The sequence below is a fragment of the Cinclus cinclus genome, chromosome 5 (assembly GCF_963662255.1).
Source record: "Cinclus cinclus chromosome 5, bCinCin1.1, whole genome shotgun sequence".
In the NCBI taxonomy this organism is placed as follows: domain Eukaryota; kingdom Metazoa; phylum Chordata; class Aves; order Passeriformes; family Cinclidae; genus Cinclus; species Cinclus cinclus.
Window position 1 is genome coordinate 52,119,045 of NC_085050.1, and position 23,173 is coordinate 52,142,217.

Consider the following 23,173-nt stretch of genomic DNA (forward strand, 5'->3'; position numbering starts at 1 on the left):
TCCTGGCCTTGGCACAACGGTTATTTTCACCCGAAATGAACTACTGAGGGGCTGACAACATCCTTTGGAAGACAACCAGCAAGAAGTCATTACTCTTGGGATAGCTGTGAACTCCAGGAGAGTTAGAGAAATATTTCCTTCTTAGGCAGAAAGTAGTATCATATAAAGGAAAGAACACAAGTACTGGGTTTATTGTCAAAACTAAGATAACAAGAGTAACTGAAAAGTGTTTGCTTCCACACAATAAGAAACATCCTAATAGTTTTGAACAGTGTTAATGTCTGCTCCTTGCCTTAAGTTTAAATTATTTTCACAAGCCATTAAAATCGAGATGATGAAATTGTCCCATCCTATAGAGCACATCTATTTAAAGAATGGATGTGTTTTGTACCAATAAGAATCATAGATTAATTTAGGCTGTAAAAGACCTTTAAGGTCAAGTCCAACTGATAACCCAGCACCAAGTCCATCACTAAACCATGTCCCTAATGCCCCATTTATAAGTCTTCTAAGTTCCTCCAGGGATTGTGATTCCACCACTTCTCTGGGGGGCTTGTTCCAATGTTTGACAACCCCAGCTCTTCACCTTGTTGACCCTCATACAGTTGGCCTCAGCCATTGATCCAACCTGCCCAGATCTCTTTGAAGAAGGCTTCCTACCTCCAGCAGATCAGTAGTCCCACCATCATTAAGCTCTAGACAATCCAGCCACTCTAACATACAGGGCTACCCTGCCACCTCTCCTTGCCTATCCCTACACCCATTGTAGTATCTGCTACAACACTCCAGCTGTGTGAATCAACCCACACTGTTGTAATGATGGTAACTTATGTCATATTTTTCCTGCTGCACCTTGGTTTCCAGCTCCTCCTTTTGGTTGCCTATGCCACATTCACTGCTGTAGATGCACTTCAGCTGAGCTATTGTTCCTGCTTCCTTTTTAAGGGATGAAGCCAGGCAGTTCCATCATTTCAAATACATCAGTAACCTTTGCGTCTCTGCTGCTAAGGATACTTGAAAGGTATAATAAATTCTCTGAGTATTTTTTAACTGTGTTCTCCAGTCCTGTGCATTCGACTGTCATCATCTAGAACCAAAACAGCCTCTGGGTACCACTTTTTTAGCAATTCAGAAGATTTATACACTCCTCACTGTGCTGAATGCCATTCTTTGAGTAAGTACAGAGCACTGAAACTTTGTTTTAAGAAGTGAGGGAGGAGGAGGAAAGATTAAAGGGTCTCATGTGCTTCTTACATAAAATTTGAGGAGCTGATGAAAAACAATTTGACTAAAATATGATTGAAAGGATGTTCTGTGGCAATGCCTGAGGCTGATGTTTTCCAATGACATAGGTGCATGGGGGAGAAGGGGAGAGATTGGTTGTCAATATTTCTGTGGGTTTTTATTAATGAGATTAATACCTAATCTTGCAAGCTGCCCTGCAGGAAAGCCTCGTGAAACTAGAAGGGCAGTGCTACAGTGACAGAGTCCCATTGCTGCTGTTGGTTAAGACAGTAGCACTGAATTTGTATCTCTGGTTGGTAATGTTTTTAGTAAATTAGAAACCTGTTTTCCCTTACATTAGGGTTGCTCTACATCACCCTTGGAACATAAAATGTATTTTAAGTGAGGTAAGTGTAACTGATAACCATTAAAAAGCAGCTTTGCATTGTACAGCAGTTTAAAGCCTTGGGGTAAGTGAGAATCTGGATTTCCAATGCAAAAATTATGGTCAGTCTGAAATTTAACTGAAGATGTTTGTATTTTGTAGTGCTACCACTAAGCCAACCTAAGTTATTTACATCTAATTCAATATTGCAGTTACATTAATTAGAGCTCCTTAAACTATATGGTAATATCTAGTTTTCAGTATTTTGCTTTGAAAATATTTGTGAATTTTACAAACATGCATTCAGAGATCAGATTATTCTGTCCTTTTTTATTCATTCTAAAGTTCCTCAGAAAAGACATAGCACAGGAGGATGCTGGAAAACACTTTCTAGTCTATTGTTCCTTTTCATATTCACTATGCTTCTTTAAATAATACATCACAATACACTTTACTTTCTGAGAGTTTTGGCAACTAAATCAAAGTTTTTAGCGTTTGTTCCTTGAGTATCAACTTACTATGATTAATTATCTCACTCTTAGCACTAGTTATGGTCTTTTACCACTGAGTCCTCAGCTGGCACTGATGGCACTTGAATAAATCATTTACTCCACGATGTGTTCCATACATGTAACCTTTAAAGTGGCAGGGATTTAATCTGTACTGTTTTCAGGCCATAAAGGCAACAAAGCTAAATAATAAATCATGGCATCTCTATGAAAACAAACAAAGCTTACTCGTGCAAAAGTAATTACATACATTCCTCTCTGTTCTTGTGTCATTCCTCTTTGTTCTTCTGTCTCTGTCATCAGCATTGCTCCTGAAAAAGGAGGCAGAAAAGCATCCTGGGTATTATACACTCTGGGTATCATGTCTTACTTCAGATCTGTTCAGCTGCTTCTGTCACTAGTAGTTTTCAATAACACGCCAGAGGTAAATCAGCTATACATGGATACTTATAATACAAAATGAATATGTATCTTGTTACTTTGCTGTTCCCATTTCCTTCAAATATTGTTCCTTTCTCTCAACAGGCATTGGTCTGTCATGACGTTTTCTACTGCAAGAACATCTTTAAAATGCAATGAGCTTTCCTTCTATTCCTTTCTTAATTTATATTTTCTGAAAGATTTTAATATTCACTGGGATAACATCCTAGAGCCCCTTGCAAAATCTGTATTCTGTAGACTCCCATTAAAAACGATGTCTAATTAACAACCAGAGCCTGCAGGATGAACTCCCTGGGAGCAACTGACTAATTCTTGATAGCAGGACTGTGTTTTTAAGCTGTTGCCAACATCTTGAGAACAGTTCGATGCTGGAAGCTGCTCCCAAGGGTCCTTTCTTTCAGTTTCACAACGTATTGGCACAGGCAGAAGCTCGGGGACGGGCACACCAGTAGGGGGAGATGAGGGGATGTCTTTCCACTTCTGGGAACCTCGGCACTGTTGCCTGCCTTCAGATTAACAGCTTTTTGTTTTTTCTACAGTAAACACATTTTCACTGCACAAACTTGCAGTGCTTAATTAAAGCAATAATTTTAAACACATTTAGGCAAATGAGTGCAGTGTTCTACTGGATACATAAATTGACTTAAACCTGCTGCTTGCACCAATAAATTTATAGGGACAAGCTACTCCTGCAGATCAAGTTTTAAGTCAATGAATGTTTAACCACACTGTTGGGCTTTGCCTGGGCTACTGGCCCTGCAGCTGGATGCAATAGGGCAACTGGGACTGTGGCCCAGCTGTGCAGGAGCTAAAGCTTGGCTAATTTCCTCTAACAGCAGATGTGTCAGGCAACTCCACCAGTTGTTCTTGGCAGCCTGCAGTGCCATTTGGCTGTAGTTTTGTTTCTGACTCTTTTGCCTTTCATTCTTGTTTGCTAAGTCTTGATTCCTTGTTCCTGCTTCCTTTGTGTTATGCTCCTATACCTCACCTTGTCCCAGTCCTGACTTGACTTACAATAGGGTCTCTGGTTCTCAAACACCTGGCTGTGTGACTTTCTGACTATGCTTTTCAGTTTGAGATTACTCTTTCCATTCCTGGTTTTGATTTATTCTTATGCTGGCTTCACTCCTATCCAAACTCAATTCTTATCTGGTCTTCACCTTTGGGCTTACTGGAGTAGTCTTATGGAAGTATGTGCCTCTTAGGAAATCTGAAACAGCAGTAGAGGAAACTTGTGTTAGGCTGCTTCTCAGCAGTATTGGAATGGGGACAGATATGGAAGTCTTTTGCATGATTTCTTTTGAGTCTGCATGCTGTGAGGGATTACAGGCATGACCTGTGGATCAGTTTTGCACCAGAGGCTTAATCTGAATGCAAATATTAATTTGCAGCCTTAGATGACCACAGTTATGCTTCTTTTATATTGAAACTTCTTGTAAGCAGGCCAGTTTTGGCATGGGGTAAACGATTTCCAGGGCTCAAGGTTATTTTTTTCTCAGTGGTGTTCTTCTCTTTTACTATTTGTTGACTTTTCAAATGTCAGTCAAGCTCTGTATAACTGTTCGTGGCACCATTTGTGACTGTTTTCCATGTTGATTCAGCATCTTGGAATTTGTAGCTAACTTTTTTCTCTTCTGTATTCCAGATGCCATTGCTTGCATTTTATTGCAACCCAATTCCTTTTGGTATCATCCATCCCATGACTCTCTATAGAATTATCTATTTAGCTTTGCTTTCTAAACCATGCACAGTATTATTAACAGTACATATAAATTCTGCTAAAAGCTTCAGGACAAAATCCAGAACCTGCATAATTAGCCAAGCCAAAAGCCTAACAGATATACACTGGGAAAAACGTGCAAAGCTCCAGAGAGGCTGATGACCAACAGGTTAAGTGCCCACAGTGGATCCATGAAGACCATGTGTGAAGAAAGGAGAGGATACATTTAGTGATGGGTTATGCATTTTGCCATCTGAACTTTCCCTCTTCTTGCAAACATAACCAGAAACCATTTCAGTGATAGAAAGAATATATTTGCTACAGGCCCTTTATCTATCTTCCTCTTGTATACTGAGGTAGAACAAGAGGGGAAAAACTTGTCAGAAAAATTCTTGAGCAGTGCCCCTTGATGGTGATCTAAATTGCTATATGCCCTTTGTATAGGCTCTCTACGCTGGGGTGAATTTCCTCTCCTGGATGAGATGAAACCAAATGACATGTGGAGTACTGATAAATTATACTGCCTATCCAAGGCAAGTATATGACATTTGGTATCAAATTTATTTTAGTTAAATGTAGATGAATCTAGTTATTTTGAAGGTTTTAGGTGCTTGTTGTCACTGTTGTGACTGTGAGCTGTAACAGAACATTGAGTTCACTATGAAGCATCTCCTCAAGACACACTATCAACATAGACTAATATGTAATGGTTTTAATCTTGTAGACAATGATGTTATAGAGGCTATAGCCTAGGCAACAGACATAGATACACAGATGCTGAGAATTCCCAGTAATTTCTATATTGAAGGGAAGTTAAACCAAAACAACTGCACATCTCTCTTGAAAGAAAAATCAGGAAAATCATCAGTTAAAGCAGCACCAATATCCAGACTAACCTTGTTGTATGTATTTTCCATCCAGCCATCATAGTACTTAAGGGCCCTTGCTAATTCCCCTTTACTTCCAAGATACCGTCAAACTTACATTTATTAAGATGTGAAGCCAGAACTTCCAGAGGCTAACAATAATGCAGGAAGGACAGACTCCCTGTAGCTAGAAGTCTTTCTCTACTAATAATGATTAAAATTTTAAACACTACCTCTTGCAATCAATACTTTAAAACAGTATCTAAATTGGTTGAGTCAGTGGGCAGAAGTATTGCTACATGACTACAAAATAATCCTCACCTTGCTGCTGAAATAGAGCCAAGAAATCTTGATAGCTAATTTTTCATGGGATCTATGACATAGTTTGAAATCCCTCAGTTTGTGTGTCTTTATGAAAGTCTGGGTTAAAATTACTGACTTCTCATTGTATGGGCATTTATTCCTCCTTCCACTTCAGCTGGATGCTACTTTCCAGAGCTGCTATGTACATAAAAGAACTGTCACATCTCAGCTAAAATGGAAAAGAACTGTTCATCTGAAGCAAAGAGGTGGGTACTAACTTATTCCATACTTGAAAAAAAATCTCTCCCCCAGCTCTCACAGAGCTGGTTCTCAAATTCAGTAATCAGGAGTGACTGCTCTTTGGAAGATCAGAGCTTCCAACATATCGTGCTGGGCTTCTATTCTGCTAGGGGATGAAATGACTAACAATGCTACTAGGGATTAGTGATGCAAGAGGTCAAATGTGTTAGAATTTTCCCAGAATCCACTGACTGTGTTCTCTTCATTCAAAGATGTGATCTTCATATTCTTTTCCTGCTGTTAAATGAGAAGAAAGAATCTAATAGGACTCAGATCTCATGAAAAATAAATCTTTCTGTGACTAAGGAGTGTGAGAAAAACCTGAAGGACCACCTGTGTGGATGGGTTTGAAGAACAGATTTAAGTCATAAGGAATGCCTATACAACCTTTACTACTAACACAAATCTGAAATACAGTATCTCTGTTGCTACCATTATCAGAGAACAAAGATCATGTTTGGTGATTTCTCCCTTCCTTTCCCTCTATCACAGCAAGGATAAAGATTTTGATACTGCAACAAGTTGTGGGGTTAAGATTTCAGCACACCATGACAGAGTAGTTATAAGGTCTTACACCTGTGATCTGAAGCTCAGCTGTATCATACCTTGCAGAAGTGGCATGATACGTGGTATTTGGCTGTGTTGCTGACCTTTGTCTTACAAAAGCTCATCTGAATGCTCCTAAAGATGAAACGACCTGAAATAGGGATTCTTCCTTGAAAAGGAAGACTAAACACATTCAACAGATGAATAATCGAGACCCTCCACAAGATATAATGAAAGAGCTTTACATAGCCTGAATTGCATGTTATAATTGAAAACTAGAAGGAAAGGAAAACTATTTTAAAAAATAACTCCTATATAACCTTCAGAATTAATACAAACATTCTGGAGTTGTAACACGGGGTGTCCTTAAATAAGCAGCAATGATGCTTTCTTGTTAAAAAATAAGAGCTGAAGTCTTGTCCTTGATTAATGGGAGTGCAAATGTAAACTTGAGAGATCCAGCATCTCTGTTACTCCAGCCTATGAAGACAAATCCAGATGACTCATGCAAACAGCCTGCAGTCATAGAAGAATGGATCCAAACTGGTCCTCCACACCTCATGAAGCTGGGGCCCACAATGTGTAAGCAAGACTGGCCATGCTGCATTCCTCACATGCTGTCTCTTCCTCCACATCCAAGCACCAAGTGCCGCTGGGCAGTGTTTCCCAGCAGTGGCGATGAAGATGTAGGATTTTTTTCTGTTCAGATTCTTCTGTGCACTTCATGCTTTATGAAGTACGCCTACCATATGGGGAGATGTCTGATTACTTGTCATGGACTTCAGGATTTTTCTGTGCATAAATAAGACACCACCACTTGCGCCCTAGCTCTGTTTCACATTTTCATGTTACCATTGTAATAGGAATCTCAGATGGCAACTTTATTATCCAGCTAGTCTGTGCTCCTGGGACAAGAGGATGGCCACAGCACATGGAGCTCACCACAGTTGTTGGAACAAGCTGAGAACTCATGCTGCTATACTAAATGTCAGTGACATACAATGTCTTCCCATGCTCAGAGAAAATACCAGAAAGACAGCCAACAAAACGTCCCCTAAAAATGTCAGGCAAATCAAAGCAGAGTGTGTGTCACAACTGCCATCTTATATTCTTGGTGGCTATCTAAAGCAATAGTATCTGCTAAGCAAGCAACTTGTACGTCACCCCAGAGGGAAATGAAGAGCCAGGTTAGGCATCTGTTGATTCTAGGCTCATCTATACAAAAGTTATTCAACAACAATTCTGTAAACATCCCTCTTCGAGAACAGGTGTGCCCTATTTTTCTCTTTAATTAAAACTCATGGTGTTAAACTAAGCTGGAACAGCCCAGCCTTATTCTGGAAATTAGTCATGAAATTAGTCAGGAATAGTTCCTCCAGAACATGTATAAACAAGCCCATAATAATATTTATGTTGTCTGGAATGGTGGAGGACACCTTCACAGACGTATATTACTTTCCAATCCTCTAAGAAACATGAAGCGAGAGTTGTTGTCTTCCAGCTGCCGGGGGGGGGGGAGGGCGAGCTCTTCTCACCCATGTTTCGCCATTCGATTTGTCCTCGCAGGCCCGTTGGAGGGGACGGCTGTGCCCCAGCATTGAGGCCGAGCGCTGCAGGCTGCGCCAGCCCATGCCCCAAGCTGGGGTGCGCCAGGTGCGCTGGGCAAGACACGCACGCACACCTAGGGGCGGTGGATGTATTTTTCCTTTACACGAGGGCATGGATCAGCAACCCCCCGGCTTAAGGAGGGTACTTAGGAAAATTTCCCGTTCGCGCAGACCAGCCCGTGCCGGTACCTGCGTGTCCCCTCTCCGGGGACGCCCCAGCTCGGGGCGGGCACCCCACGGGGCCGGCGCTGGCAGCGACCGGCGCTCCGCACCCGCGCGGGGTGGCGGCCGGGCACGCAGGCGCGGCCACCGGGCGCGGTTCCCGGCGCGCAGCCGCCGCCCCCGTGAGCGGCAGGTAGCGGCTTCCCTCCCGCAGCCGCACGCGGACCGTTCCGGGCGGGATCGGATCGGATCGGGTCGGATCGGATCGGGTCGGATCGGGCCGGGCCGGCGCTCGACGGGGGATGCGCGGCCCGGGCGGGCGCACCTGGGCGGCGCGGCGCGCGGGGCGGGGCGGGGCGGTGAGTGGCAGAGCGGCGCGGGCCAATGGCGGCGCGCGGCAGCAGGAGCCGGGCGGGCGGGGCCGGGCGGCGCGCGGGGGCTGCGCGGCGGAGCGTGTGCAGCGGCGCGCGGGGCCGCGGCCGGTGTCCGTGCGAGCCGGGGGAGAGACCCTGCGGGGGGCGGCGGGAAGGACACGGATCACGGATCCCGATTCCGTGCGGCGGCGGCCGTGGTGGTGGTGGCGGCGGCGGGAGGAGCCGGAGCGGCGCGCCGTGGAGGAAGGAAGCGCAGGGCTGGCCGCTGCGTGTGCAACCTGGCTGTTCCTGCTGCCCGCGTCCACTCGCGGCTTTTCCTGCCGGCGCTGCTTGACAGCCGCCCGCCGCGCGTGTTGTCGTCGGGGTCTTTGGCGGGGGGGGGAAGAGCGAGCCGTCCTGCACAGCCTGGAGGCGTGATTGAAAACGAGCAATAATTAACTGGAGGAGGAAGAGGAGGACGGGGGTGGAGGAAGACGAAGGAGGAAGGCACCGCGCGGCAGAGCCCAGCCGAGCCAGCGAGCGGCGGCGGGACGCGGCAACTTCGGCCGCAGCAGAGGAGCCGGGGCCGTGACCGCAGCGGTAGCCGTAGCCCGCGCCTGCCCTGCCCGAGGGGGGAGAGGCTCGCCGCCTCCCCGGCTGCCGGACATGTCGGAGCATAAGGCCGTCGATCCCAAGTTATCGACGACGGACAGGGTGGTGAAAGGTGGGTGCTGCGCCCCCGCCGCCCTTTCGGCCGGGTCCCCCCGCCGGGCCTCTTGCTGGGGTCGCGTCCGTCTCCCCTTCCCCGCCCCGGGCAGGTACCGCGGGGCTGCCGGCGGCGCGGCCGCTGGGAGGGGTGGGCTCGGCCCGGGGGCTTGCGCCGGGCCCCAGTGGAGGGTTTGCGGCTTCCCTCGCCTGCCTGCCCGGCGCTACATTGCAGCATTTCCCCCCCTTCCTCCCCCCGCCGCCTCCCCCCCTCCGCCTTGAAGGCGCTGCACAGGGCTGGCGTGAGAGAGAGGGGGAGCCCCAGCTTCCTCCCCCGCCCCGGTGCCTGGGGGAGAGGAGGGCCGGGCTCGGCCCCCTCCCCCAGCCCGCCTGCTCTTTTGGGCATCCCCGTTCCTCCTTCTCCTCCGGACCGCGCTCCCCGGAGCCGCCCCCGCCCCCCCCGCAGGCTGCGCCGCCGCCGCTTGTCACTGCCGTTCTGCTCCCTGCATGCAGCAAGGAAACCTCCCCGTGCCAGCAGCCGGGGCTCCGCTCCCACACCGAGCGCCGCTGCTGGCGGACCGGTCGCGCCGCCCGGTTCCCCGTGCCCCGCTCCCGCAGGGCCGCCCCCGCGGCACCCGCGGCGGGGATGCCGGCCGAGGGGGAGCGCGCCGTGGGCGCGGGCCGCGGGCGCTGTGGGAGGCGGCGGAGGCTGCTTCCTCCTCCTTCTCCTCCTCCTTCTCCTCCTCCATCGCCGTCTCTTGCAGACGGCCCGGCCTGCTGGGATGTGAAGTTATCAGGCGGGCGTACCGTGGCCGTGCTCCCGAGTGCGCGTGCAGATGTGCGTGAGGGTGCTCGGCACAAACACGGTTGGGCTCCATGATTTTTTGCTCTTTTTCGGAGGTACGCATGTGCTGCCAGCCTCGGCCGTATAAACAAATTAAGAGTTTGGCTTAACAACACGTTGTGCCTCGCAGTACCGACCAAGGTTTTATTTACTGGGGCGATGCCTGATGTAAATTGCACATGTGCATTTCTCGGTGTGTAGGAAGTGCGCGTGTATTTAGTGGTCTCGGTTTTTTCCTTGTTTGTTTTTTGTTTGTTTTTTTTCCTTCCGCACTGGGCACACAGCCAAGCGTACCTAGCTCTAGTGTATTGCACCCAGTTAGGTTGTAACCCGTGTGCTGTGGTGGAGAGCACAAATCTTAGGTGCAGCGTGCGTGTGTCCAGATCCTGGGAAGCTAGGAATGGAAATGGACTTGAAATAAATGCACTTGTGTATTTACATGAGTGTATGCCAGAATGAAATACTCGGTGCAAGTATTACTTGGGAAGGTGTGTTATTTATAGTTTTGTGTTTACTGTCTTATGCCTTTTCCCATTTTATGCCCCTTCAAATGAAATTGTAGATATTCAGATATTCTGTAAGATACATAATTGCAAGAAATTCTGGAAAATCACTTGTAAATTCACCTTTGCTTTGTGATATCTGGAATATTTACAGTTTAAGTTTCAGTCTGTTATATCACACCAAGAATCAGCTTTAAAGTGTGTTTAACTAATACTGGTCTCCTGTAGAAATAACAAATGGCCATCCTGTTAGGAGAACTTCATGATTATCGGGTGTCTTTTTAAAATTTTCTTTATCTGCTTGGTCCTACTACATGGCCACACATCCTGATCTTTGCTGTGGCAGAACTTTCTTTGGCTTAAGACAATGTTTGCCATTAATAGGAATTATTTGAGTATTTACAAAACCTTCGGTTCTTTCAGCTCATCTAAACATGTTTTGTCAGCAATTGCTCTTTTCATTTTTCACACATGTAAATGTCTCAAATATCTAAAACCACTACTTCTAAAAAAAATTAACAGTATGTGTAGTTAAATACTTTTACAGTGCAACTCGGAGAGTAATCAACTTGGTTAAACTGAATTCTGATCTTCAAGAAAAATAACCTAGATGCTGCTTGGGTGTCCATTGCCCCTGCTGTTTGTGTTTGGGTGTAGATGTGAAGATCTGCTTAACTGGTTCAGGCCTCTATTAAATATTGAAATCCTTTTAAGGTCTTAAAATAGCATCTGAAGAGTGTAGTACGCAGCAAACTGATTGTTAATAGCATTATTCTTTGCTGCATCATAGGCACTTCACGCTGCCTTCATATGGACACTAAAGAAATCAAGAAAACAACTGGTGGTGATAAAGGAAAGATCACTCTGTTATTTCTGTCATATAGGACATGGTTTGTACCCTCTTGAGATGAACAACTGAAATGGGCTTGCAGTATTAAATTAATAAAGAACAAATAAAAGGGTACATTGTGAGCACCTATATATGAAGTCTTGTCGTTTTAGAGAGAAAAAACAGATATTCCAAGACTGGTAAGGTGTAACCTGAGAAAGCAAGTTTGTTAAGTTCTTTTAAGTTAGAATATAATTTAAAACCTTACTTGAAGGAAATGCCTTTAACATGGATGTAGTCTCTGGATTAAATTTTTCCATCTGCTTGCCTGTGTGGGATTTTTTTGGTTTGATTTTATTATTTTTTGTTGATTTTTTTTTTTTTTAAAACCCTCTCTGTTGCTGGTGTGTGAGAGGAGATGTTTCTTCCTAACAGTAACTCTGAGCTGGCTGGTGGAAAATCCTGGCTTGGCACTGTTACGTAACGGTGGGACGGGCTTGGGGGGATTACAGATCCAGCAGCTTTGTGCAAATTGCTTCTGGCTGAGAGCTGCTTCTTCAGGAGGCTGCTGTGGGTTTGGTTTTGTATTTTGCTTCTTGTGCTTAAAAGGCTCACGTATACTGAGAAGTGGAGTATTTCCATAGGCGAGGATTTAATCTCACGTTTGCTTTGCTTTTTGAATTGTTTGAACTGTACTTAAACTGCTTTGACTCAAAAATAAAACATGCTTCTGGGAAGAGGGGAAAAAGTCTTGGGAGCCCCTAATGTTTTTAACGTCCTAGTCTTCTGGCTTTGTGATGCAAATCTCACTGTCCTACAAGGAGCAGTATAAAGATGAAATTCAAGTTTGTGTGTAATGTTAAGTTTCCAGGAGCAAATTAGTGTCTGTTAAAGTTGACAAAACCATCTGTTTTGTTGAGCTAAAGGAAAAAGTAAAATTAGTCCAGAGAATAATCCAGAGAATGCAGTTATGGTTTGAGGGGTACTTTCAATTTACTCGGGTGCTCTCCTTGAGATGGTATGTATGTTGTGATGCAAATTATGCATTTGATCTTTACTCTCTGCATTTTGTCTTGTTGTAGAGGAGCAACAGTTTGGTCTGTTGACTGCAAATATGATAAACTCTGTGTTCAGGTACATTCAGAAGTTTGTGGGATCAAGGCTCAGAATAACATACTGTTACAGGAGGAGCTGACTTGATGTACTTATTAAATAAAGTTCCTTGCCTTTTTGTTAGCTTTATGGTGCCGCTTTCACTTGAACAGAATGTTAAAAATGTTAAAAGTTCGTGTCCTTTTTCAGGACTGAGGAAGCTACTCCTTATCTGTGCTGCTTCTAACTCCTGAGTCTTGCCAGCCAGAGTGTGGGCTTGTCTGTTCTTGTGAAGTTAGGAATACCTGTCCAGGAAAAACTGGACTGAGGATAGTAGCTCATTCCACATGGCTCAGCTGCCTGATGTCAACAGCTTTTGCTTACTACTGACATAAGCAAGATTTGGACCCCACCCATGGAGAAGGAAAAGCCGTGTATCATGTTACTTGACCTCCTCTAAGTATTTAGTGTTGCACTAGTGCCTCTCAGGAATCCTGCACTAAAGCATACTAATCTTATAAAAACTTTGAAAGTCAGCTGGAGTAGTCATACAAAAAAAATGAAGTCCGTATTTCTTGGAAATCTTGCTGTTAGTTAGGTACAATAATTGTTTTGATTTTTTTTTTTTCTGGGCAGGTCAGATGCTTGCATACTTTGTGTGGGGTTTTTTGTTTATTTGGTGCTTTTTTTTTTTTCTTGGAAGTGGAGTTTTAATGAAATAATTCTGTCTTGGCTGTTTAGAAGGGCTGTAGCCATGGCTTGTGGTCCTTGCTGTTGTCCTTTCCTCTTGTGGGTTGCATGAGAAGGTGTACGTTCTTATATCACTAATTGACAACACACAGTAAAGCCAGACATCACTCTCTGCTGTCTGAATTTCAAACTGTGTCATTTTAATGCTCTCCTAAAGTGCAGGCTAACAGTTCATATTATATTACAAACAGTTGTTTGTAATATAATGTGAATGCCAGCTCACGATCGATATGTCACCATCAGAGTTAATCTCAGATTTGTGAGAGGTAAAATTGCTGTCAATAATGGAAACTCTAAACTTCATTGCTAATTCCCATTAGTCCAGGGGGACTTGTGTGTATTCACCAGAGGCTTGTGCTCCAGGCTGGAATCCAGCATTGGTGAATTGCAAAAGCCTGCCTCTGTCTCACTTTGAATTGAGTTCAATTTTTCCAGTGTACATGTGTCCTGCAAGTGCTTCAGTGTTTTTTGAGCAATTGTGTTGACCTGAACGTCTGTAATGTTGGTGGATATTTTGGTGTAAATCTGAGTATTGCTTATTTATGGCTAGGACCTGGGTTACTTAAATAGTTATAACTGTTCAATACAGTAGAGTAAAGGATGATATGCCTCTGTTTTGGGGATGCTGAAGATTACGTCTACCTGATCCTCATGAGGAAAAGGAAGAAATTGCTTTGTAGCTGTTCCTGTTGGCATAGGAAAGCTGACTTCACTTTACTTTTAATTAATTTATTGTTGTAGTACTTAGGAGTATGCTGCTTGCTCTGAGGAAGACTGCATCTGGGTTCAAGCTGTACTTTAACTGGAGAATCCACCCACAGCTATACCAGAGAGGTGGCACTGGTACAGCTGGGGGTTGATTCTCTTCCCTATCCACTTTTACCTTCATTTGAAGAAATGGGTGTACATCCACCTCAGTTTTAGTAACTACATAGTTGCAAATTTCCTGGTACCTTTATGAAACAAGCTGTGTGAGAGGCACCTAAGATCAGAAAACAATTGAATATACTTGGAGAGATATTAGGTTTTTTAGGAAAGAAAACAAGGTTGCTGTGCTGTGTTTTTTTATGTATGTAACTGATTTGTTCTTACCTTGTGTCAAAACTAAGTGAATACATGTAAGACCAGTAGATTTTATCAACTGGATGACACTTAGGTGTTGCAGTCTTTGCATGTTTTACACTGTGTGAACCTGTGTATGTGGTACATGTGTAATGCCCATGAGGGATTATGAATGTGTGGTGCTGAGAAACTGAAACAAAACCAAAGTACAGTCTTTGACTATGTGTAATAAAGCTGGAGATTTGTTTTGATTTATGAACTCGCTGAGCCTCTTAGTCATTAAGATCATTTTGTAAATAACCCTCTGAGTGAAACAAGTCTTCTGCTGTATAGGCATAGGGAGGAAATAGTGCACATGCTGAAGGGAGCCTTTCTTAAAGAGTTATAGTTATTCCTGCACTGCATAGGTGGGAGACTTTTTTCCATTCTCTGTGTAATGAGAGTGGCTTGCCAGAGTGTGCTGAGTTGTAGGAGGATATGAAGTGAGGCACAAAATTGCCTTGTTTGTGTGTTAAAAACCTTCTGTATGCTTCTGAATTCCACATTGGCTAAAGCTGCCTTCTGTTGCCTGCTCTTTTTGACTGAGCCTCGCAAGGGAGCTGGTGCTTTTAATACCACTGCTGGTAATCTTGAAAGAGGACTACACACTGGATGATAACACCATTTAACTTAATTGGAAAATATGAGCTAGTTGAGGTAATTTTCTGTAGGGGGATGTTGTAGAGAACAGTTGTTTTCTCTGTTATCCATACCCAGATTGAATGGTATTTTCTTCCATCGTATGTGTCCCACTTAGACATAATAGTTGTTCCATGGATATACTTGCATTTCAGTGCGGGCTGTGGCAGGAAGATAATATGTAAAATATACTTACTTATGTAACTTGATATTTTAAATTATCTTTTTGTAGTTCTAGGCTTCTAGAACGCAGCACGGTGTTTTCTGTCTGGTATTTCTGAAGGAATTTTTTATCAAAAGTAATTTTGGGCAATGTCAATAAATAAGTACCTGTAGCTTGGATACTCCCAACTCATCTTTCCTGGCTTTTTTCCAGTTTCTTCTGTTTTACTTAATGGCTCCTACTTATAGTACAAAAGCAGGACTGTAAGTTAATTTGGTACTCCATTTAAGTGGGAATATTAATTTATCTTAGGCTTCTCGGTGATGTTGAAGCAGTATATAGGGGATTAGTTTCTTCTTAATAGCTTCAAGGAATGTGGAAAAAGTTACTTCCTTAAGAGTATTTTAAGATGGAGAGATACTGCTTAACACTTACTGTAAGCATGCCATAAAAAAAGCCACAAGTTTCTGAAGTAAAAGCCACTTCAAATCATCTTCATGAAAAGGTGCCTTCTTATATTCTTTTGTATGTGGTTTCATGAATCAAATATAGGCTATGATTTCACAATGGCTCTTTAGCTGAACACTGAAATAATTTCCTCTTTGGATAGCCAGTCATTTACCTTGACTTTCCCCCATAAAAGATCATTGTATGTCTATTCAGTAATGGTGAAAAGTATCATCCCAGTTTTGAAAACTATTATACTGCATTTGCAGCCTAAGTAAATGTGCTCATAGCGTGTGGCTCACTGAGTGGTCTTCCACTTGGGTTGTGGATTGGGATGTATAATTGCTGGAGGTGGTATTCCAGGTATATACTTACTGTTTTCCTATAATTACTGAATGAAGGAGGAGATCAGAGATCATACGTGGCAAATCAGGAAGATGGTAAGGGCTATGATGGTAAATCATTCTTTTAAAGGTAAAAATCTGAACTAATTCCTACTCTATTTACTCTTCCCCCAGACAGCTGCTGCTCCAGAGTAGTACCTCCTTGACAGTCATCTACATGTGTTTTAAACTGACTGATATCTCTGTTAGTAAGAGAGCTTAGGCGTGGTAATGTTGGTACAGCAGCACTGCTGTATGAAGAGAACATGACTGTCTTATTTAAGATTGATTTAGGATGCCAGCGTCATCTCCAGCTAATTGCCAACTAACACCATTTATGTTTGGAGCTGGAGAGGAAAAGAAGCAGAGTGGAAAGGCACCACATATTGAAAATGGTGGGTTTAATTAGAAGCTAGTTCTTGTATGTGTTGGGGTCTTTGTGTCTAAGGTGTAGATAGCAAGCATCCTTTCACTTTAGGGTGCATTTAACCAGTTTTTGAAGACATTTCATTTGAAAATTGTCTATCAGTCAAACTTCTTTCTACTTGTAATTAAAAGCTGTGCTGAACTTTTGTTGCAGCTCCTTTTTCTTCTCAGCAAGTTGGGATTTTAATGCTTTCTCCTTCTCATGTTTCAAAATGCCCTTTTTCTGTCTATTCCTGTCCTGCATTTCTGAAAACTCTTCTTTCCTTTTTGGTCTTATGCATATTTGCTTGTTGCTAAATGCGATGAGCAGCCTAAGTGTTGCCTGTTAGATTTGGGTGATTTGGGTGCATGTGTTTAATGGAAGAGGTTCATAGAATAGTGTCTCTTTCCTTTTGGTGCATCTGTAGGTGCCTGGGGAAGCCTATGAGAACAGAGAAAGTATATTCTGCCTCTTCTCAGACTTCTGTTGTAACTGCAGCCAGCTGCTAACTGTAGCTTTCTTTTCAGTGAATAGCTCCACTGTCAGTGTGCTGTTCAAGCTCTACCCAGCTTGTCACAGAAGGATGTCTCTATTCTGTAGCTCAGCTGCTGCTTGCCGGTTTCTTAGCAGTTTATGTTGGACACTCAAAGTGTAACTGTTAGTTTCAACTTGTGTTGTCTGTGAAGCTAGCATGGACATCTGTGTTCTTGGTTAACTTGGAAGGGAGGTGGTGTGGGCCCTCGTGCTTTGGCGCTTTTATAATCAGACATGGAAGTTAGCTAGCAATGAAAGGTAAGACTTAGTGAAATTGGTAATACTTGAGAAGAATCCTGAAGTTCACAGATGAGTGAATTTTAAAACCCCCACCTTAAACCTTAGGCTTAGAAGGTGCAGAACCTAGTCTGTATGGAGACTGTACCAAACCTTTGTGCAAAGGGAAAAGCCATACTAAAAAAAAGGTTGTATAAAATCTTGGAAAGAAGCAGCAGCTGTTTTTTCATCTTTAATATAGGCATATCTGGGTTAATAAAATCAAGCTTTCAAAATTAAGAAGTGCTGTAATGTGATTAAACATGTACTGTTGGAGACAGGTATTAGTGTAACAGTGTTCTATCTTATATTCTTTTTCTCCATCCTGTCTTTTAGAGGCATTCAGCTTAGGCATTTTATTGCATCAAATTGCTGTTGGCCAAAATTCTTTGAATTATCTTTACTGTTGCACAATGTAGAGCTGATGGAAGGAAGGAAAAAAAACCCTGAAATTGCTATAGAGCAAATCTGGCTACAACTTTGTCTAATGCTTTCTAATTGTGCAGACTTGATCTTTTGTACCATATGTTGCCATAAGAAAGGAAGTGCACTTGGAACTTCTGGTTGGAATGGTGAAAATAACATGTGTTAATAATGGCTTATGCATGTGATGCTACAGAGAGTCTTGTAACAGTCATTCTGGGCATTTTTCAATAGGCTTAATTAGTAGAATCGTAACTACAGTTTTGACCTCATGTAGTTAGTGTGTGATTAGTTTTTTATTTTTCATTTGGACTTCTGTGAGTATCTTTGAAGGTAGCATGTACGATTTTACTTTATTATTTTTTAATTTGCTGATAGTGACAGATGAGTAACTGTGGCTGCATAAAGTTTCAGAGTTGTCTGCATTTTGAAGTAACCATCATTTGGAAAGAAATCCTTTGCAGTCTAGGTAGATGTCCCAAAGTGAGGAAAAGAGCCTCAGCTTCTAACTTTTCTGTTGCTATATTTGGTTGTAAGTACACATTTAGCAATTATTTCCTTCTTTGGTTAAGGAAGCTTCATTGTCATAGGTTTTGTGTTGCAGCTGTGTTTGGTACTTGCTACAGAGTGCCAGAATGGTGCCACTAGAATGGGTTGAAGCAGTGTATGTTTAGGTGGTCTTCTTTCTAAAGTATTTGGGATTTCTCTGTCAGTGTTTTTGTGTCTTAAAGTGGAGAAAGTGGTAAAATTACTTCTAGTTTTCCTCATGAATTACTGATTTTCTTGATAACTATAGGGAAGATAAAAGGCAGTGCGTGATTGTGATTTCTTTCTGGTCTATAGCTCTATGTGGATGATCTTGGAGGAGAAGACACATGGCTCTAGAGAGGAACCTATACTCTTACTTTCTTTAGAAATTACATGAAGTTACTTGAAATAGTATGTTTCAGGTTCTGTGGAGATTTTATGTGGGAACACATGCTTTCCCTTAGCTTTTTCTCCATATGTCAAGGAGTAATGCTCCATTAGAGAGAGTAGTATCTGAAAATTCTTTCTGCATCTATGTGTGTGTGTGTGTGTGTGTGTGCGTGTGTGTATGTGTATATATATATATATATATATGCACACATGGGTTTTTTGTATTTTAACCTTTTCTTTGCATTTGTGTGCTTGAATCTTTATGAAAAAATCTGATTTGGTTCATGTATAGTTCACATAAAAGAACAATTAAAATCTTCTAGATAGTGACACCTACCCTGTTCTTGGCTCCAGAGAAAAGATGTTTCATCATCGACTTTGAACTTGAGACTTTCAGTCAGCGCACCTCTTTTCAACAACAACAGAAATCCCCCCCAGGATTTATTAGCTGAATTCTCTTTTTATTACTGGAAAAGACAATTTTGATAATTTAATACTTGTTATTTACCATGGTTTTTAAGTAGTTTAACATAACTGACAATTTGAATAAAGAAGCATTCATACAAAATCCCTTCCTATCCCCCCAAAACACTCAAAATCAACCCATGAGCAGAAATTAAATAAAATCAAATGGGATTTAAATAATTTCTTAGTCTTTTTTCCATGATGCTTGCCAAGTTTTAGTTTGATGTAGATTACAATGGTCATACTGTGTTACAATCTTTAAAAAAGTGCAACTGGTCATTAGCTGCAATGACATGAACAGCTGTAGTATTTTATGACAACAGCTGGGAACAATCTAGTTCTCTTCAATAACTTTCTTTTGTTGTTTCTTTTATGCCATTTTTAAAATGAGAAAGCGAGATTATTGTATTTGTTCTCTATCTTACACCAGGAATTTCTTCATAGGCAGTGGTGGCAATTACGTATCAAAATACTGTGTTGCTGTTTGTGATTTGGAACATTTCCCTCTGCAGGACCTGTTTCATAACCTGCTGAAATCTGTGGGACTTGGAGTCTTTCATTGACTTGAGTAAACTGTGAATCAAGTTGTCATCCTAGGATTTCTTATTTTGGCCTTCCTTTTTCAGCATGTTTTCTCTTTGGTTTCAACTACTTTGTTGTATCTGATCTTTTACAACATTATCTCTTACTTTAAGAGTGAGCTAAGTGCTTTTTTACTTTGCAATACTCATTTACCAAGTGAGGATAAACTTGTCTGTTTGTAGGTGGCTGGTTTGCCAAGAAAGTGTGCCTCACTGTTCTCTCCAGAAGTGTAGTCTAGAATGTTTTCTGTGTATATGCATATGGTTGCTCTTTATTGTTGGAAAAACAAGCAGAAGACTTTATGTACACATTTTCTTTCTGTGTCCCTTTACAAAGAAGTTGTAATGACCACATTTGTGTCACCTTAAATAAAATATGTTGAACTTACTTTTCAGACATAATGGAGTAACTGTTAGAATCACATGGGTAGTACTAAAGATGTACATACCAGACAGGTGTGGGTGCATTATTTACTTCTCTGAGAAACTTGCTATCCTGTGTCCCCCAAGTGTGGTGTCTGTGATTACTAGAGGGGAGCATAATGGCATAACATTCTATATTGGGACTACTACAGATGGAGAGTTTGGGAGGAAGTAATGAAGAGCACAGTGGGCACACAAAGAGGGTGTGTGTTCCATGCAGTGAAGTGTTACTAAGGGAATTTAGAACTAAGATGGTTTAGAAATTTGAAGCAGAAAGCTGTTTTGGTACTGCTTTGCCTCACAAGCCCTGTTAGCTCAGGTGAGTATCCTGGGGAACTTGAAACTCAACCAGCAGAGAACTGACTAAGGCAGTTGGTAAAATTTTTAGTTAGTCATATACTCTGTGTGTATCCCTAAGTTTGGTTTAGATTATGAGAGAATGAATTTTCTGCGTATTTAAAAAAAAAAAGTTTACAGAGACGAAGTGCTTATAGTTTCTGTTAACTGTAACAACTTCTAACATGTCCTTATGTTATCAGTAACAAAGAGAGAAAAATGACTTTAGGATGCTGTGTTTGGAGCATCCTGACATAAGGTTACTTTTGTTAGTTGGAGGAAAGAAGTGGACTCAAAAAACAAATCCCATACTTGTACTAAAAAGAGGAAGAACCTGCACTCATTTCAGTTGAGAGATCAGTTTTAGCTTCTGGGCTGTTGACTACCTCATCAGGTATGGTTTGATTATTTTTTTTTCTTTATCAGTTAATCTTCTGCTTTCCACTTCACTGGAGAAATAGTGTATCCATCATTTTTATGAATGATGTGTCAAAGTACCTTTCTCAATCACTCTCAATGAAAAAGCACAAGCTCTGAACAGCTTCACAGAAGCCCAGAATAGTTAAGGCTGGGAGGAACCTCTGGAGATTGTCTAGTCCAGCTGTCATAGCCTTTCATCACAGGAGAGATGAGATGCCTTGGTCCTGTAAGTCATCTTTGTGGCACTTGGCTGGGCTCTTAGTATTTGGTCCATAGCTCACAGTTTCTGTGTGACGTGTGAAAGTATGTGGAAGTATAATTTATATATGCAGAGAGCTTGTACATAAGGGAATAGCATACTTTTATCCTTTTAATAAGGTACTGTTCATTCCCTGGAGCTCGGATCTCACATGACACGTACCTCATATGTAAATACCATTTGTTTATCACAGAGAAGATGAGGGATATCACTGTTACTAACAGAAGTCTTAAATGCATGTGAATTTTCTGGACACTATTAACCTCACATCTTGTATCCTGTTGTAACAGACAATATTTTGATATAGGTTATTTGTATAACCTTGACTAATCTCAGAAGTACTGCCCATCAGCAAGTTACTCTGCAGATATCTTTTTGGTTATAATCCAGTTGCCATGGCTTCTGGAAACATGTTAGATTCTTTGTCTTCACCCCTTGATTTATGGAGTCAGAGGTTTTTATGGGTCATCTTAGAGAATTTGCCAAGGGCCTTCTGGGTTGCATAAGGAAAATTGTTAGCAGCAGGTTGATAGAGGTGAGTCCTCTCCTCAGCGCTGGTGAGGCCAGACCTGAAATGCTGGATTCAGTACAGGTCTCCTTAGTATGAGAAAAACATAGACATAGTGGAACAAGTTCAGTGCTGATGCACAGAGATGGTCCTGGGTCTGAGGCACCTTTCATTTGAAGAAATCTGAGAGAGCTGGGGCCACTGAAAGTAGAAAAGACAAAGCTCAGAGGGGCCTTACCTGGGTGTATAAAAGCTGGTTGAAGGAAATGGAGGAGGGGCAGCCAAGCTCTTTTCGTTAGTGTCCAGTGACAGGGCAAGAGGTAACAGGCACTAATTGGCAGCTCTCACAGTAAGTGAGTTTCTGCTTTTCAAATACTAGCACGGCTTGCCCAGATGGGTTGTGGAGTTCCATCCTGGAGTCATTCAAAAGCCATCTTGATGGAGCCCTTTGCAGCTGGCTCTAGCTGGCCCTGCTTGAGCACAGGTGTTGGTTGGAACAGCTGAGAAACACCTTTCAACATCAACCCTTCTGTTATCACCTATTACTCAAGTCTCTTAAATGAATAATAAAACATTTGATCAATTCAGAGACCTTTTGACCAAACATGAAATGCAGTAATCTCCTTTAAAAATGCAAAGTTATGTTTGCTAATAAGGTGTTCTATGGGAAGAATGCTTTGTATGGTTGAGGGTCCACCGTGTAAGTTATTATCTTGGCATAGCAGCAAGATACGTTACATTGGGAAGATACATATGTATTTCTGAGTTAATGCATCCATAGGTAGCTAGTAGTCTTGCTGGCAAAATATTTGCACAGATCAGTCTTAAGGAGTTTCAGAATCTCCTCAGCATATGCAGCTCTGGAGTTTGGCGTAGTATGAAAGCAGAACAGATAATATGAGCACTGTACTTTGCTTGGCCAACTGTAAGGAAAAGTTTTGGAAAGAAAGCTTTCAATCTTCCATAGTTACTGCTAATGTTTCTAATATGAAAGGTCCATTTTCTCATTACTGGAAGGAAGTAGTTATCTTTCCCTAGTCCTTGGTTCATCTGATTTTTTTTTTTGGTGTCATGATGGTTGAAATTGAGAGGGATGCTAATTGTCTTTTAGCTCTGACAGTCTCTGGAATTTTTTTTTTTTTTTTGCTGCTTTCTCATGTCTATTTGTTTCCTTATGAGGGTGAATGTTGCCCTTTAAACCTGACTAGGAAATACCTGAATCTTGCATATGTAAATCTGAACTCAAACCTGAGACCAGGGAATCTCTTGATGTGTAACAGAATATGTAAGTAAGCATCTGGAAAAGTTCAGAGTATGACAAATTTATGCTGATTTCTTCAGAAAATTCAGTAGAGCAACTATACAAGGAATTTTGAGCAAGTTCTGTAGGTGGCATCACCTTCATGGATAAGTAAGCTGGATAATGGAGGTAATATTTTGTTTTGGAAGTGCAGCTTCCAGGGTTGCTCAGTTGACTAGATAGATTTGAGGAAAAAGCTAGACAGTGTAACTTAAAGCATGAATTGCCTTGGTGTAGTAAGAATCGTAACATAAATTAAAATCTAGAGTAAGCATACATCCATATGAAAGAAGTTTAAATGCATTTACTGTCTTTGCAACACACTGAGCAATAACTGGAGAGAGCTTGCTAGTGCCTTTAGCTTAAAATTTCATAATCTTTGATTTAATTACCTGTAATTAGAAAAACATAGTTCTGGAGAACTTACTGGTTGCCCAAAGGTGAGTAGTGTT

General features: G+C 42.1%; 1 protein-coding gene across 4 annotated transcripts in view; it reads left to right on the forward strand.

The window, feature by feature from the left end:
* The first annotated feature begins 8,862 nt into the window (after positions 1–8,862).
* The window catches only part of PPP3CA (protein phosphatase 3 catalytic subunit alpha), a 170,430-nt gene continuing 156,119 nt past the window's right edge, over positions 8,863–23,173 (forward strand). For all 4 annotated transcript variants that reach the window (XM_062493819.1, XM_062493817.1, XM_062493816.1 and 1 more), the window contains exon 1: positions 8,863–9,140. In XM_062493819.1, the coding sequence (XP_062349803.1) occupies positions 9,083–9,140 (58 nt within the window). In that variant the 5' untranslated portion in view covers positions 8,863–9,082. The remainder of the gene's footprint in view (positions 9,141–23,173) is intronic.